The 18,346-nt window shown below is 50.2% G+C and overlaps 1 protein-coding gene across 3 annotated transcripts in view; it reads left to right on the top strand.

Moving 5' to 3' along the window:
* Window positions 1–18,346, top strand: part of LRRCC1 (leucine rich repeat and coiled-coil centrosomal protein 1) — a 192,252-nt gene that overhangs the window by 14,700 nt on the left and 159,206 nt on the right. For all 3 annotated transcript variants that reach the window (XR_012754666.1, XM_075353129.1, XM_075353130.1), the window contains exon 4: window positions 18,108–18,173. Coding sequence is in view for 2 of the 3 variants with exons in the window: in XM_075353129.1 (XP_075209244.1) it covers window positions 18,108–18,173 (66 nt within the window). In the remaining variant the exon portion in view is untranslated. The remainder of the gene's footprint in view (window positions 1–18,107; window positions 18,174–18,346) is intronic.

Genomic DNA, 18,346 nt, shown 5'->3' with positions numbered 1-18,346 from the left:
ATCATCTCCGTCTGCCAGACACACATTTTCCGACGGATTTGTCGAACGACGGAGGAAATGTGAGGAGATCCGTCGCTAATACAAGTCAATAAGAAAAAAACGGATCCAGCGCTGAATTAGTTTTTTTTCAAAATTCGACGGATTGTGACTGACGGGAAAAAACGGATGTGTGAAGGGACATTACTGTGGCTGCAGTGATGACGACTTCATGACGTCATGTAGATGTCACATGACCGCTGCAGCCAATCAGTTGGCTCAGCAGTATGGTGCCCTCTTTATCAGCATCACCACTGAGCCCAGTAATTGGCTGCAGCGGTCAATGGTCTAGCAATGTTGTCAAATACTGAAGTCAGTGGTGCAGAGCTGGCAATTGGTAAGTTTAGCTTTATCTGTTATTTCAATGCTCATGAAACAGAAGGATTTTACTTTGATTGTTTTTTCCTGTCTTCCATGATGGGGAAGCTGTGATCTGAACGATCGCCACCATGTGTCCCCCGGGCTGTTTGTACGGTGTTAGCAATTCTATAATGCTGCCAAAAGTAAAACTACACCGAAACATTTGATAAAATGATTTCTACGAGCCGGCATCATTTTGTCTGTCAGTGCGCCTCAGAAGCAGGGTGGACGCTTCCCCGCCTCATTAGGTGTACTGCGCATGACTGGAAGTTCAGAAGATGTGTACATGAGCCGTCATCTAAACTTGGGGTGATGCACAGTTCACCTAATGAGGCGGGGAAGCGTCCACCCTGCCTCTGAGGGGCACTGACACAGCTGAAATGGATTGGTAAGATTTCCATTACCTGTCTGTGACGCCGACTCGTGCAAATCATATTATCGCACCCACGGGGCGTGATAACATGGAAAGAGGACCAACTAGTCTGGGAACACAATTGCCCCTTCAAGTAGTCAAGGCCTAACTAGCATAGGGAAAGCGAGGTTTATAAGACTTTTTTTTTTTTTTAAACCTTCATATTAATGAATAGCGTTATACAGGGCTGGTTAGGCAGGGAATATTAGCATACAGGTATCAATGCTGCTGGGTTGGAGAGCATTGGTGACTGGACTGCTTCCCTTTAAGGCATAAGTCCACTTAAAGGGAACCAATCACCAGGATTTTCGTATATAACCGATAGCCAGTGCTATACTTGCACTATCAGACTAATTCTATACATACAGTCATATGAAAACGTTTGAGCAAGCATTGTTGACCTTAGGGAGATCAACATATCCACTGCGGAGACACCATCACGTGTTTCTCAACGCAGTGATTCTAGAGCATATGAAAACGTTTGGGCACCCCTATTAATGTTAACCTTTTTTCTTTATAACAATTTGGGTTTTTGCAACAGCTATTTCAGTTTCATATATCTAATGACTGATGGACTGAGTAATATTTCTGGATTGAAATGAGGTTTATTGTACTAACAGAAAATGTGCAATCCGCATTTAAACAAAATTTGAGCGGTGAAAAAGTATGGGCACCTCAACATAAAAGTGACATTAATATTTTGTAGATCCTCCTTTTGCAAAAATCACAGCCTCTAGTCGCTTCCTGTAGCTTTTAATGCGTTCCTGGATCCTGGATGAAGGTATATTTGACCATTCCTGTTTACAAAACCATTCCAGTTCAGTTACGTTTGATGGTCGCCGAGCATGGACAGCACGCTTCAAATCATCCCACAGATGTTCAATGATATTCAGGTCTGGGGACTGGGATGACCATTCCAGAACATTGTAATTGTTCCTCTGCATGAATGCCTGAGTAGATTTGGAGCGGTGTTTTGGATCATTGTCTTGCTGAAATATCCATCCCCTGCGTAACTTCAACTTCGTCACTGATTCTTGCACATTATTGTCAAGAATCTGCTGATACTGAGTTGAATCCATGCGACCCTCAACTTTAACAAGATTCCCGGTGTCGGCATTGGCCACACAGCCCCAAAGCATGATGGAACCTCCACCAAATTTTACTGTGGGTAGTAAGTGCTTTTCTTGGAATGCTGTGTTTTTTTGCCTCCATGCATAACGCCTTTTTGTATGACCAAACAACTCAATCTTTGTTTCATCAGTCCACAGGACCTTCTTCCAAAATGTAACTGGCTTGTCCAAATGTGCTTTTGCATACCTCAGGCGACTCTCTTTATGCCGTGCTTGCAGAAACTGCTTCTTTCGCATCACTCTCCCATACAGCTTCTCCTTGTGCAAATTGCGCTGTATTGTTGACCGATGCACATTGACACCATCTGCAGCAAGATGATGCTGCAGGTTTTTGGAGGTGGTCTGTGGATTGTCCTTGACTGTTCTCACCATTCTTCTTCTCTGCCTTTCTGATATTTTTCTTGGCCTGCCACTTCTGGGCTTAACAAGAACTGTACCTGTGTTCTTCCATTTCCTTACTATGTTCCTCACAGTGGAAACTGACAGTTTAAATCTCTGAGACAACTTTTTGTATCCTTCCCCTGAACAACTATGTTGAATAATCTTTGTTTTCAGATAATTTGAGAGTTGTTTTGAGGAGCCTATGATGCCACTCTTCATAGGAGATTCAAATAGGAAAACAACTTGCAAGTGGCCACCTTAAATACCTTTTCTTCAGCGCTCTATTGGGAGACCCAGACGATTGGGGTATAGCTACTGCCTCCGGAGGCCACACAAAGCACTACACTAAAAAGTGCAAGGCCCCTCCCCTTCTGGCTATACCCCCCCGTGGTATCACGGGTTCTCCAGTTTTCAAGCTTTGTGCGAGGTCAGACATCCATGCATAGCTCCACAGATTTTAGTCAGCAGTAGCTGCTGACTATTTCGGATGGAAGAAAAGAGGGCCCATATAGGGCCCCCAGCATGCTCCCTTCTCACCCGTTGATGGTGTTGTAAGGTTGAGGTACCTATTGCTGGTACGGAGGCTGGAGCCCACATGCTGCTTTCCTTCCACATCCCCCTGGGGGGCTCTGAGGAAGTGGGATCCTGCCGGCCTCAAAGCTCTGACGCCGGGCTCCATCCACAGACCCATTTGAACCTGCTGGATACGGAGCTGGAGTACCGTTCAGGGACATGGCCCTGCACCATTACAGGTACTCTGTGTCCCCGTACACACAGGCACAGCACACTCCAGACTTGCTGGGTGTGCTAGTGCGCCGGGGACAGTAAAGGGTTACAGTCACTGCAGCTTTGCTGAGTGACTTTGTGTATTGGGAACTACCGCGCCGGACGCTCCGGGAGCGGCGGCGCGGCTGGGACTTGTAGTTCGCCGGGGACTGGGCGCCGACCGCGCTTTTACGGCGGCGGCGCTTATAAATCCAGTCCCCGGCTTCTGCGGCCTAGTGCCGCTTCGTTCCCGCCCCCTCCCTGTCACTCAGGGAAGGGGACAGACGCTGAGCAATCAGCAGCGCCGAGGGCTGGAGCCTTTTTACATGCTCCAGCCCTCTCACTGCACACTGTCGGACGCCGGATTCCCGCTCTGACTTGGGGCACGCCCACGGCCCGCCCCTCCTCACACGAGCTGGGGAAGACGCCGGCAGCCATTACTGCAGTCCGAGCTCGGACTTTCGGCAACCAGGCAGGACGGTGGCGACCATACACCCGCTTATAGGCGGGCGGTAAGCGGCACACATAGTGCTGACCCCAATATATACTGCAGTGTGTACATGTGTATTTTAACTGCATAGGTCGCTATATGCCCGCTTGGAGAGCGACACATCAGCAGCAGGAAAGCAGGTGTGCTAAGGCACAGGCTTTCTAGGCTGCTTGTATTGCACGTACTGAAGTGTTCATTTGTGTTTATGCTTGTATGCTATACACTGCACTGTACAGTCGCTAGTCTTAGCTATATTCTCCTGGAATGGCTAGACTACAGCAGCAGAAAACCAAGGGTGCTGGGGCACAGGTTTTTTTCTATGCTGCTTGTATTGCATGGGCTGCAGTGTGCATTTGTACTTGTGCTTGTATGCTATACATTGCACTGTATGGTCACTCTTCTGGGCTATATTCCCCTAGATGACTAGTCTACAGCAGCAGAAGAGCAGAGGTGCCAGGGCACAGGCTTCTATGCTGCTTGTATTGCTTGTGCTGCAGTGTTCATTTGTACTTTATGCTTGTATGCTATACATTGCACTGTACGGTCACCAATCTTGGCTATATACTTCTAGATGGCTAGTCGGCAGCGGCAAAAAAAAAAAAAAAAAAAAAAAAAAAAAGCAACACAGATTTTCAGTGCTGTTTTTTACTACATGGGATGCTGTTCATGACACCGTCCCATTGTGTGCATGCTCCCCTGTAGCACTTCGTCTGCCGGGGTCTCTAGCACTTCGTCTGCCGGGGTCTCTACTAGTCGTGGCCAAAGAAACCACCTGTCATCCCTGTCCAAGGACAGGGACGGAGTTGCAGTTTCGACAGATATATTGTCATAAGATAGAGACTTGCAGTCCAGACAGGCCATGGGCAATCTTCCTGACCAACCTCATTTGGAACGGGGGGGTCCCAGGAGGACTCTCTGTATGATAAGGCAGCTCTCCAGGACTTTGATCCTGACATCGCTATCAATCCGGATACACCGGATGGTAACGCCATACGGAATGATCCTATAGCGTCCATCAATGGAAGGTTGGATTTTTCTCCCTCAGCTCCCCCAGTGGAGGAGTCAGCTTCACAGCAGGAGAAGTCCCTTTTCAGTATCTCAAACGGATATTGAGTATTTTTCTGGCCACGCTGACTTCAGAGAAGCAGTCCAGAAACACCACGCTTACCAGATAAGCGTCTTCTCCAAACGTTTTTAAGATACACGTTATCCCTTTTCCCCTGACGTGGTCAAGCGCTGGACCCAGGGTCCAAAGGTGGATTCTCCAATCTCCAGGCTTGCGTCTAGAGCCACAGTTGCACTGGAGATGGGGCTTCACTTAAAGATGCCATTCACAGACAGATGGACTCTGGTTGAAATCTGTCTAGGAGGCTATCGGCGTGTCGGTTGCTCCGGCATTCACAGCCGTATAGGCAACCTAACCTTTTCAGCTGTTCTTGCGCAGCTGGCCTTGTGCACATGTACATCTGTACCGCAGAGGCGTCCGTAACTCCGCAATGTCTGCACTGCGACTTACCCTATTAATGCTGTCCTAAGAGTACAGTCGAGGTTTCGGTCCTTCCCAAGCTCGGGCAGGTCCCAATTGTCCTCGTGCAAAAGGGCTACAAAACCTCAGATGGGCTCAGATTCCGGCCGGGCTCAATCACGCCCAAGGAAGGCAGCCGGAGGAACCGCTACCAAGGCGGTCTCCTCATGACTCTCAGCTCTCTCTCTCTCTCTCCGCATCCGCGGTTGATGGCAGACTCCCCCGCCTTTGGCGACATTTAGCTGCCACAGGTCACAGACCGGTGGGTGACGGACATTGTGCTCACGTGCACAGGACAGTGTTCTGTTCTCGTCCTCCGACTCCATTCTTCAGAACGGCCCCACCTCCCCACCGAGCAGATGCCCTGCTGCAGGCGGTGGACGCTCTAAGAGCAGAAGGAGTGGTGATCCCTGTCCCCCCTCAGGAACGAGGGCGAGGGTTTGTACTCCAATCTCTTTGTGGCTCCAAAAAAGGACGGCTCCTTCCGTCCTGTTCTGGACCTAAAACTGCTCAATAAGCATGCGAACGCCAGGCGGTTCCGGATGGAATCCCTCCGATCCGTCATTACCTCAATGTCTCGAGGAGACTTCCTTGCCTCAACAGACATCAAAGATGCCTATATCCACGTGCCAATTGCTACGGAGCACCAACGTTTTCTACGTTTTGTGATAGGAGACGACCATCTTCAGTTCGTAGCTCTGCCATTCGGTCTGGCGACAACCCCACGGGTGTTCACCAAGGTCATGGCAGCAGTGGTAGCAGTCTTGCACTCTCAGGGACACCCGGTGATCCCTTACTTGGACGATCTACTCGTCAAAGCACCCTCCCTCGAGGCATGACAACGCAGCCTGAATGTTGCGCTGGAGACTCTCCAGACTTTCGGGTGGATCATCAATTTGGCAAGGTCAAATCGGTCACCGACTCAATTCACTAACGTATCTCGGCATGGAGTTCACACTCTATCAGCGATAGTGAAGCTTCCGCTGAACAAGCAGCGTTCACTGCAAACAGAGGTGCAGTCTCTCCTTCAAGGCCAGTCGCACCCCTTAAGGCGCCTCATGCACTTCCTAGGGAAGATGGTGGCAGCCATGGAGGCAGTTCCCTTTGCGCAGTTTCATCTGCGCCAACTGCAAGGGGACATTCTCCGCCAATGGGACGGGCAGTCAACCTCCCTGGACAGGAAAGTCTCCCTTTCCCAGACGGCCAAGGACTCTCTGCAATGGTGGCTTATTCCCACCTCATTGTCACAGTGAAGATCCTTCCTACCCCCATCCTGGGCAGTGGTCACGACAGATACGAGTCTGTCAGGGTGGGGAGCAGTTTGTCTCCGCCACAGGGCTCAGGGGACGTGGACTCAGCAGGAGTCCACCCTTCAGATCAATGTTCTGGAAATCGGGGCAGGGTATCTTACCCTACTAGCTTTCCAGCAGTGGCTAGAAAGAGAGCAGATCCGAATCCAGTCGGACAACTCCACAGCGGTGGCATACATCAACCACCAAGGAGGGACGCGCAGTCGGCAGGCCTTCCAGGAAGTCCGGCGAATCCTCATGTGGGTGGAGGACACATCATCCACCATATCCGCAATTCACATCCCGGGCGTAGAAAACTGGGAAGCAGACTTCCTCAGTCGCCAGGGTATGGACGCAGGGGAATGGTCCCTTCACCCGGACGTGTTTCAGGAAATCTGTCGCCGCTGGGGGGTGCCGGACGTCGACCTAATGGCGTCTCGGCACAACAACAAGGTCCCGGCATTTATGGCACGATCGCGCGATCACAGAGCTCTGGCGGCAGACGCCTTAGTGCAAGATTGGTCGCAGTTCCGGCTCACATATGTGTTTCCACCTCTGGCACTCTTGCCCAGAGTACTGCGCAAAAAATCAGATCCGATTGCAGCCGCGTCATACTCGTCGCTCCAGACTGGCCGAGGAGATCGTGGTACCCGGATCTGTGGCATCTCACGGTCGGCCGACCGTGGTCACTACCAGGCTGGCCAGACTTACTGTACCAAGGGCCGTTTTTCCATCGGAATTCTGCGGCCCTGAACCTGACTGTGTGGCCATTGAGTCCTGGATCCTAGCGTCTTCAGGATTATCCCAAGGGGTCGTTGCCACCATGAAACAGGCTAGGAAGTCCACCTCTGCTAAGATCTACCACAGAACGTGGAAGATTTTCTTAACCTGGTGCTCGGCTCAGGGAGTGTCTCCCTGGCCATTTGCATTGCCTACTTTTCTTTCCTTCCTGCAATCGGGGTTAGAAAAGGGCTTGTCGCTCGGCTTCCTTAAGGTGGAAGTCTCGGCACTATCCATGTTTTTTCAGAAGCGTCTAGCACGTCTTTCTAAGGTGCGCACGTTCCTACAGGGGGTCTGTCATATCGTACCCCCGTACAAGCGGCCGTTAGATCCATGGGATCTCAACAGGGTATTAGTTGCTCTCCAGAAGCCGCCTTTCGAGCCTCTGAAGGAAGTTTCCTTTCTCGCCTGTCACAGAAGGTGGCGTTTCTCGTTGCGATCACATCGCTTCGGCGAGTGTCTGAGCTGGCAGCTCTGTCATCCAAGGCTCCCTTCCTGGTGTTCCACCAGGACAAGGTAGTGCTGCGCCCCATTCCGGAGTTTCTCCCTAAGGTCGTATCCTCATTTCATCGTAATCAGGATATATCCTTGCCTTCCTTTTGTCCTCATCCGGTTCACCGGTATGAAAAGGACTTACGTTTGTTAGATCTGGTGAGAGCACTCAGACTCTACATTTCCCGCACGGCGCCCATGCGCCGTTCCGATGCACTTTTTGTCCTTGTCGCTGGTCCGCGCAAGGGGTTGCAGGCTTCTAAAGCCACCCTGGCTCGATGGATCAAAGAACCAATTCTAGAGGCCTACCGTTCTGCGGGGCTTCCGGTTCCTTCAGGGCTAAAAGCCCACTCAACCAGAGCCGTGGGTGCGTCCTGGGCATTACGAAACCAGGCTTCGGCTCAACAAGTGTACCAGGCAGCTACCTGGTCCAGTCTGCACACTTTCACCAAGCATTATCAGGTGCATACCTATGCTTCGGCGGATGCCAGCTTAGGTAGAAGAGTCCTGCAGGCGGCAGTGACACCCCCGTAGGGGAGGGCTGTTTTGCAGCCCTAACATGAGGTATTTCTTTACCCACCCAGGGACAGCTTTTGGACGTCCCAATCGTCTGGGTCTCCCAATAGAGCGCTGAAGAAGAAGGGAATTTTGTTACTTACCGTAAATTCCTTTTCTTCTAGCTCTTATTGGGAGACCCAGCACCCGCCCTGTTGTCCTTCGGGATGTTTTTGTTGTTTGCGGGTACACATGTTGTTCATGTTGAACGGTTTTTCAGTTCTCCGATGTTACTCGGAGTTAATTTGTTTAAACCAGTTATTGGCTTTCCTCCTTCTTGCTTTGGCACTAAAACTGGAGAACCCGTGATACCACGGGGGGGTATAGCCAGAAGGGGAGGGGCCTTGCACTTTTTAGTGTAGTGCTTTGTGTGGCCTCCGGAGGCAGTAGCTATATCCCAATCGTCTGGGTCTCCCAATAAGAGCTAGAAGAAAAGGAATTTACGGGAAGTAACAAAATTCCCTTCTTCTTTATCGTTCCTTTGGGAGACCCAGACCTTGGGTGTTTAGCTTCTGCCTCCGGAGGACACACAAAGTACTACACCTAAAAGTGTAGCTCCTCCCTCTGAGCCTATACACCCCCTGGTGAGCCAGTCCCAGCCAGTTTATCGCTTTGTGTTCAGGAGGCATACATCCACACATATGATATTTTTTTTTTTTGGAAAAAGATTGAAAAGTGCGGGTCCACCTCTGGACTCCCGGCATATCCCTTCTCACCCCACTGTGTCGGTGGGGTTGTAAGGTTGATTTCCAAGGCTGGAGCCTTACATGCCGTGCTCCTTCACCATCCCTCCTGGGCTCTGGATTGAAGTGGGAGCCAGCGCGGTCTCCATGCCTGGCAGGAGTCCGGTCTCCGTCCACAGCCCCTTCAGGACCCTGCTGGACCGGAGCACTCATCCCCAGGGACCTGGCCCTGCGTCTCAGCAGCTAAGTACCTGAGAAGTTCATATGTTGGGGGTTCCTGTCCTTTATTGTGTGGGGAGAGTGTGTTTGCTATATTTGTTTTGGCATTTCTGGCTGGTTCTCTGGCTTTTCGCCCGAGAACCGCGCCGATTGAGCCTGCGCGTCGACCTCACTGCTCTAATTTAGGCCCCGGCTTCGCCGGAGGCCTAGTTTCTGTTACCTGCCCTTGGATGTCCCTCATGCACGGGGACAGGCACGGCTCCGCCCGGCGGCCGTCCTGCACAGGGGAGGGACACTCCCCACTGCTTGTGCGTGACTTTCCCCCTGCAGGTCTCTATGGCCCTCCAGATCCCGCTTTCCTAAAGGGACGCCCCCGTCCCGACCCCTCTCTTCGCTCCGGCGGCCATTTTCTTGGACAGGGTTCACTCTGCACTGGGCCATCCTGCACTCTGCATTCCTGCTGAGGTGCTGTGCATTGGGGGTCCGGGCTTCGGGATCTGGAGGTCACACAACACCGCTTCCAGCGCTCTGGTAAGCCACAGCCGGTCTCTGGTTGTGGACCTCTGAATATACTCCCTGGGGTTCATTCTCTTTGTAGAAGCTGTTTTCCCCACTCCAGCAGCATGTCTCACACGAGGAGCAAGGCTCCAAAGCTTTATACTGCATGCGCTGCATGTAAGCTCCTGTTGCCTGAACCGAGCACCTATCCACATTGTGAGGTCTGCTCTAACTTGGAGGTGCCACAGGCTGGAGTCTCACCCCCAGTGGTCTCTCAGGCTGCTTCTGCACCTGTGGCTGAACCCCCGGCCTGGGTAGAGTCCTTATCTCGGTCTATCTCCCAGTCATTTGCTGAGTCCATGGGACTTCTGTCCAGGACCTTGATGAATATGCATCAGCCCCCTTCACAGGGTGCCTCTAATGCTCTTGCTAAGGGTCCTTTAGGATCCCTATCCTCTGACCTCCGTCCACTGGAGCTCACAGAGGATTCATCATCAGGGCACAAACCCCGTCCTCCTAAGAGGCGCCGCAGGGTTTCCTCTCCCTCCTCATCCCGCGGCTCTGATTCAAGAGCTGACTCGCAGGATGAGGAGGATGCCTTTACAGGGGACTCGGAGGCTAACTCCATGTGCCCCATTGCTCTTTCCGAGGGTGACTCAGAACTTAGTGACTTGATTGCTTCCATTAATTCTGTACTGGATCTCAATCCGCCAGTATCAGAGGAGCAACCCTCTCTGGCAGAAAAGCACCAGTTTACCTCGCCTAAGAGAGCAAAGAGTGTGTTCTTTAACCACTCCAGTTTTCAGACCGCTGTGACCAAACCCCGGTCCTGACAAACGCTTCCCAAAGCGTAGTTCTGATGACCGTTTTCCCTTTCCACCTGAGTTGGTCAAGGAGTGGGCTCACTCCCCAAAGGTAGACCCTCCGGTGTCTAGGCTTTCAGCCCGGACCGTTGTGTCGGTGGCTGATGGCACTTCCCTTAGGGATGCCACTGACCGTCAGATTGACCTTCTGGCTAAATCCGTGTATGAAGCGGCGGGGGGCGCGTTTTCCCCAACTTTTGCAGCAGTGTGGGCCCTCAAAGCCATCTATGCTTCTCTAGAGGAGATGTGTTCCCTCACCAGGGAATCTCTGCCCGAGATGGTTGCCTTAACTTCTCAAGCTTCAGCCTTTTCTTCTTATGCCATGTCTGCCATGCTAGAGGCTTCTCATCGCACTGCGGTGGCTTCGGCGAATTCCCTCGTTATCCGCAGGATCTTGTGGCTTCGAGAGTGGAAGGCAGATGCTTCTTCAAAGAAGTACCTTGCTGGGCTCCCGTTTGCTGGTTCCCGGCTGTTCGCTGGATGAAATTATTAAAGAGGCTACTGGCGGAAAGAGTACTTCCATGCCACAAACCAAGACCAGGAAACCTGCCCAGGGTAGGATTCAGTCGAGGTTTCGCTCCTTTCGTTCCTCCAACTGGTCGTCCTCTAAGCCCTCCGCCTCGTCCGCTAACTCGGCTAAGGACCAGAAATCCAACTGGCGCTCAAAAGCGCGTCCACAGAAGACCGCAGGAGGTCCTGCCACTAAGGCAGCCTCCTCGTGACTCTCTGCCCGCTCCAGCAACGTCCTTAGTCGGTGGCAGGCTCTCCCACTTTGGCGACGCTTGGTTTCAACAAGTCTCCGATCAGTGGGTGAGGGAGATCATCTCTCACGGCTACAGGATAGAATTCTCTTCCAGCCCGCCAAACATTTTTTCTCTCAACTCCCCCCTGCTCCAAGGCCGCCGCCTTCTCACAGGCTGTGGCAGCCTTGCAGGCCAACGGAGTAATTGTACCAGTTCCCGCCCGGGAACGGTTCAGAGGTTTTTACTCAAACCTCTTCCTAGTTCCCAAAAAGGACGGTACCTTCCGACCCATCCTGGATCTGAAGCTTCTCAACAAGCATGTTCAGGTGCGGCACTTTCGCATGGAGTCTCTGCGATCAGTCATTGCCTCAATGACCCAAGGGGATTTCCTGGCATCCATCGACATCAGAGATGCCTATCTACATGTGCCAATTGCAGTTTCACACCAGCGTTGGCTACGCTTTGCAATAGGAGAAGATCATTTCCAATTCGTGGCTCTCCCCTTCGGGTTAGCCACGGCCCCTCGGGTATTCACCAAGGTCATGGCAGCAGTGATTGCGGTTCTGCACCTCCAGGGGTTGGCAGTGCTCCCTTACCTGGACGACCTTCTAGTCAAGGCTCCATCCAGCGCAGACTGTCAGCAGAGTGTCTCGCTCACTCTCGCCACTCTAGCCCAATTCGGGTGGCTTGTCAATCTTCCCAAATCCACTCTGACTCCGACCCAGAGTCTCACGTACCTAGGGATGCAGTTCGAGACTCTGCCGGCACTTGTGAAGTTGCCCTTAGACAAACAGCTGTCACTCCAGTTGGCGGTGCGCTCTCTCCTGAGGCCCCGCCGTTATACCCTCAGGCGTCTGATGCAGGTGCTGGGTCAAATGGTGGCGTCCATGGAGGCTTTTCCCTTTGCCCAGTTCCATCTGCTCCCCCTGCAGCTGGACATTCTCCGCTGTTGGCGCAAGCGGCCTTCCTCCTTACACAAGTCAGTGGCTATGTCGCCACGGACCAAGAGCTCTCTTCAGTGGTGGCTTCGGCTCCTCTCCCTGTCCCAAGGGCGCTCCTTCCTGGCCCCGTCCTGGGTGATTCTCACCACGGATGCCAGTCTATCCGGATGGGGAGCGGTATATCTCCACCACAGAGCTCAGGGCACTTGGACTCCGTCCGAGTCAGCCCTTTCAATCAATGTGCTGGAAACCAGAGCCGTGTTTCTAGCTCTTTTAGCTTTTCACCACCTGCTGGTGGGCAGGCACATTCGAGTTCAGTCAGACAACGCGACAGCGGTTGCCTACATCAACCATCAAGGCGGGACACGCAGCCGCCTGGCAATGATGGAGGTACAACACATTCTTCAATGGGCGGAGGACTCCAGGTCCACCATATCCGCAGTCCACATCCCAGGCGTGGACAACTGGGAGGCAGATTATCTCAGCCGTCAAAGCGTGGACGGTGGCGAGTGGTCTCTGCACCCGGCAGTATTTCAGTCGATCTGCCGCAAATGGGGCACTCCGGACGTGGACCTAATGGCATCCCGTCACAACAACAATGTTCCTGTTTACGTGGCTCGCTCCCACGATCCTCAGGCCTTCGCCACGGACGCTCTGCTTCAGGACTGGTCCCAGTTTCGTCTGTCCTACGTGTTTCCCCCTCTAGCTCTCTTGCCCAGAGTCCTGCGCAAGATCAGAATGGAGGGTCGTCGAGTCATCCTCATTGCACCGGACTGGCCCAGGCGAGCTTGGTATCCGGACCTGCTCCAACTGTCTGTAGAGAGGCCGTGGCATCTCCCGGACCGTCCAGACCTACTCTCGCAAGGTCCGTTTTTCCGCCCGAATTCTGCGGCCCTCAAATTGACGCCGTGGCTCTTGAGTCCTGGATTTTGACGACTTCTGGTATTCCCCCTGAAGTCATCTCCACTATGGCTCGGGCCCGTAAGTCTTCCTCCGCTAAGATCTATCACAGGACTTGGAAGATTTTCCTGTCCTGGTGTCGCTCTACCGGCCATCCTCCTTGGCCATTCTCCTTGCCAACCCTTCTGTCTTTTCTACAGTCCGGTCTGCAGCTAGGACTGTCCCTCAACTCTCTCAAGGGTCAAGTTTCGGCTCTGTCAGTTCTGTTCCAGCGGCGTCTCTCTCGGCTGGCTCAGGTCCGCACCTTCATGCAGGGCGCGTCTCACATCATTCCGCCTTACCGGCGGCCCTTGGACCCCTGGGACCTTAACTTGGTTCTCACGGTTTTGCAGAAACCCCCCTTTGAGCCTCTTAGGGAGGTTTCTTTGTACCGTCTTTCACAGAAAGTGGTCTTTCTGGTTGCCATAACTTCTCTCAGGAGAGTCTCTGATTTGGCTGCGCTCTCCTCGGAGTCACCTTTTTTAGTCTTTCATCAAGACAAGGTGGTTCTCCGTCCGACTCCGGACTTTCTTCCTAAGGTGGTCTCTCCCTTCCACCTTAACCAGGACATTACCTTACCTTCCTTCTGTCCGGCCCCTGTTCATCGCTTTGAAAAAGCTCTACATACTCTAGATCTGGTATGTGCTCTCCGGATCTATGTGTCTCGCACCATTTCGGACGCCTACCAGAGTACGCAGGCGCCTCCCCCGCCGGGGATCAAAGCACACTCGACCAGAGCTGTCGGTGCCTCTTGGGATTTTAGGCACCAGGCTGCGGCTCAACAAGTCTGTCAGGCTGCGACTAGGGCTAGCCTGCATACCTTCTCGAAGCACTACCAAGTGCATGCTCATGCTTCGGCAGATGCGAGCTTGGGCAGACGCATCCTTCAGGCGGCGGTCGCCCATTTGTGAAGTTAGGTTCTGCCTACTTCTTAGTTTTTCTGTTTTATTTCCCACCCAGGGACTGCTTTGGAACGTCCCAAGGTCTGGGTCTCCCAAAGGAACGATAAAGAAAAAGAGAATTTTGTTTACTTACCGTAAATTCTTTTTCTTTTAGTTCCGTCTTGGGAGACCCAGCACCCTCCCTGTTGCCTGTTGGCAATTTCCTTGTTCCGCGTGTTTTCACCGGCTGTTGTCGTGGACAGAGTCTCTGGTTGTTCCGGCTCTTGCTCTGTTCTACTTGTGGGTGGCTATTCTCCTTCAGCTTTTGCACTAAACTGGCTGGGACTGGCTCACCAGGGGGTGTATAGGCTCAGAGGGAGGAGCTACACTTTTAGGTGTAGTACTTTGTGTGTCCTCCGGAGGCAGAAGCTAAACACCCAATGTCTGGGTCTCCCAAGACGGAACTATAAGAAAAAGAATTTACGGTAAGTAAACAAAATTCTCTTTTTCTCATGATTGGATACACCTGCCTATGAGGTTCAAAGCTCAATGAGGTTACAAAACCAATTTAGTGCTTTAGTAAGTCAGTAAATAGTTAGGAGTGTTCAATCAAGAAATTGATAAGGGTGCCCATACTTTTGCACCGGTCAAATTTTGTTTAAATGCGGATTGCACATTTTCTGTTAGTACATTAAACCTCATTTCAATCCAGAAATATTACTCAGTCATCAGTTATTAGATATATGAAACCGAAATAGCTGTTGCAAAACCCCAAATTGTTATAAAGAAAAAAGGTTAACATTAATAGGGGTGCCCAAACTTTTTCATACGACTGTACCTGTAGTGGTCAGCTCGGATGTTTAGGTTTTGAAATCAAAGAAAGTGAAGTTTGTAAAATGAGCAGCTTCTTGAGTGACACTTTCACTGGAGCAGATAATATATTCATAGTTATCCCCTCCCCCTGTTAGAATTCGCATAAGTATTATACAAACGACTCACTTTGTCTAGCAGGACCTGTGGTGAGGTCATACCCGTGTGACCTGGTATACAGCTTTGGTGGCTGAGGCCCCGCCCCTTCTGGTCACATGGGTATGACCTCACTACAGGTCCTGCTAGACAAAGGGAGTCGACACATGGTCCGTGTGAAAACACGGAGGTGTAAAGATCAACATAGATTTTACTGCGTGTGCCTGTGAAAGTGTCTCCATCTAGTACGTGTGAAGGGGCCTTACATCATTTTCCTTTAATTGGGCTCAATGTGAAAACTAATTATCACGTGTTTTCGATTGATTTCAGAGATCCAGAAAATTGTGAGACACCTGAGATCCATGAGTTTATTTGAAAAACAAAATGTAAATGTTTGACACTTAAATCCAATTTGTCACCTACTGAGGGCTGAAAGGTCTTAAAAATATTATATATGACTTATGATTCATCTTATAGCTGTAATTCAAAGACACCATTCTTGTATTGGCCACATGACACGGCTTCTAAAGATCAGATTGTTGTTTGCCCATAGAATGGAGTCAGAAATATCCTTTACTTTACTCTGAACTCCTTAAATAAAACAAATCCCTAATAAGTGGCTGAAGTTAAAAATTAAAGGGTATTCCGATCTTGTGGATCCCAACACAGTTTGTGAACTTTTTTTTTTTTTTCTTCTTTTGCCGAGCGTTGCTGGTTTCTCCTTGAGTAAAGGCCACGTCTCACTAAGCAACATCGCTAGCAACATCGCTGCTGAGGCACGACTTTTGTGACGTAGCAGCGATGTTGCTAGTGATGTTGCTGTGTGTGACATCCAGTAACAACCTGGCCCCTGCTGTGAGGTCGTTGGTTGTTGCTGAATGTCCTGCACCATTTTTAAGTTGTTGCTCTCCTGCTGTGAAGCACACATCGCTGTGTGTGACAGCGAGACAGCAACAACTAAATGTGCAGGGAGCCGGCTTCTGCGGACTCTGGTAACCACGGTAAATATCGGGTAACCAAGAAGCCCTTACCTTGGTTACACGATAGTTACCTTCGTTACCAGCGTCCGCCGCTCTCACGCTGTCAGTGCCGGCTCCCGGCTCCCTGCACATGTAGCTGCAGTACACATCTGGTAATTAACCCGATGTGTACTCTGGCTAGGAGTGCAGGGAGCCAGCGCTAAGCTGTGTGCGCTGGTAACCAAGGTAAATATCGGGTTGGTTACGCGATATTTACCTTAGTTACCAAGTGCAGCATCGCTTCCACGCGTCGCTGCTGGCTGGGGGCTGGTCACTGGTTGCTGGTGAGATCTGCCTGTGTGACAGCTCACCAGCAACCCATATAGCGACGCTCCAGCGATGCCTGCCAGGTCAGGTTGCTGGTGGGATCGCTGGAGCGTCGCTTAGTGTGACGGTACCTTTAGATGCCAACTGATAAGTCGGCCGGTGGCTTATCTCTGGGAGAACAATGCAGTCAGCAGTCGGAAATTGGATGGGCGCAATCAAAATCTCTCCTGACCATCAGTTGGCCGGTGCCTTTGTACCCCTTAGACCTTCGATATTGTACTGGTTGATACTAAAAAAAAGATTAAATCAGTGACTTTCAGTTTTTTGGTTGCACATGAAATACATTAAAAAAAAAAAAAAGTTCACACTTACAGTGCCTTGAAAAAGCACTCGTGCTCCGTGAACTTTTCCTTCACCTTCCACCCACAAATATAAATGTATTTTATGTGATATACCAACACTAAGTAGCAAGTATTTGTGAAATGTAAAGGAAATGTTTTCTAAACATTTTAAAATGATAAATCTTAAACTTGGGACATGTATTTGTATGCAGCCCCTCTCCCCCCAAGTCAATACTTGGTAAGACCACCTTTTGCTGCAGTTACTGGTGCAAGTCTTGTCTCTACCAGCTTTACACATCTAGAGGCTGACATTTTTTCTTCTTTGCACACTAGCTGTAGCTCAGTGAGATCGGATGGAGACGTCTGAACAGCAATTTTCAAGTCTTATCACAGATTTTCAGTGGGATTTTGGTCTGGACTGTGACTGGGCCATTCACACACATGAATATGCTTTAATCTAAACCATCCATTGTAGCTCTGGCAGAATGTTTAGGGTCTTTGTTTTGTTGGGAGGTGAGCCTACACCGCAGACTCTAGTCTTTCACAGCCCATAAAAGGTTTTCCTCCAGTATTGTCCTGTATTTAGCTCCCTCTATCTTCCCATCAACTCTGACCAGCTTCCCTGTCCCTGCTGAAGAAAAGCCTCCACACAGCATGATTCTGCCACCACCATGTGTGATGGTAGGGAGGGTGTTTTCAGAGTGATGTGCTGATAGTTTTCCAGCACAGATAACACTTTGCATTTAGCTTAAAATGTTCTACTTTTTGTCTCATCTGACCTTAGCACCTTCTTCCACATGCTAGCTAGGTCTCCTACATGACTTTTTGCAATCTACTTCTTATGTCTTGCTTTCAAAAATGGCTTTCTTCTTGGCAGTCTTCCATAAAGGCCAGGTTTGTGGAGTATACGACGAATAGTTGTTATGGGGACTGATTCTTCCACCTGAGTTGTGCCATACCTTTTTTCCATTTTTGGATGATAGATTGAGTAGTGTTCCATGAGATGGTCAGAGCTTGGGTTAATTTTTTTTTTATCTAACACTGCTTTACTTTTTTCCACAACTGTATCCCTGACCTGTCTGGTGTGTTCCTTGGTTTTTATGATGCTGTTTGATCCCTAATGTTCTCAAACAAACCTTGAGGCTTTCACAGAACAGCTGTAGTTATACTGAGAATAAATGAGACACACGTGGACATATGGAGGTAATTGGTTACTCAGCATTTTATTTAGGGGTATCAGACTAAAGGGGGCTGAATACAAATGCATGTCACAAATTTCAGATATCTATTTTTAAAACATTTAGAAAACCATTATTTCCTTTACAATTCACAAAAACTGGTTATTTCGTGTTGGTAACTCAAATGAGATACAATTAAGTTTGTGAGATAACATGAAAAAAATGTGGAAAAGTTCTCGGGGTGTGAATACTTTTTGGAGGCACAGTATGGGATAACTTTATTTGGCGGATGGTGGAGTTACTAATTTGCATGTGTTAGTATTACACATGATTGATACATTGTGTTTTCTTCAGGGCTGCAGAACTTATTACATCTGAGGAAAGTGAACTTCTCCTACAATCGTATACATGACCTGCGTGGTAAGTGGATATATAACCCCCGTCTCCTCATTTCCGCGGTTAGCCGTTGCATTGCCAATGAAGAGGTTTTATTAATGAGCAGACATTTCTAGCGAGACATGGTAATGCGTCCGATGGCTTCATCTTCCCGGTTGGTGTAATGGATTGTGACAGTAACATCTTTATGATAATAT

This window comes from Anomaloglossus baeobatrachus, chromosome 6, assembly GCF_048569485.1.
Source record: "Anomaloglossus baeobatrachus isolate aAnoBae1 chromosome 6, aAnoBae1.hap1, whole genome shotgun sequence".
Taxonomy (NCBI): Eukaryota; Metazoa; Chordata; class Amphibia; order Anura; family Aromobatidae; genus Anomaloglossus; species Anomaloglossus baeobatrachus.
This window is presented reverse-complemented; position numbering and strand designations above follow the sequence as displayed.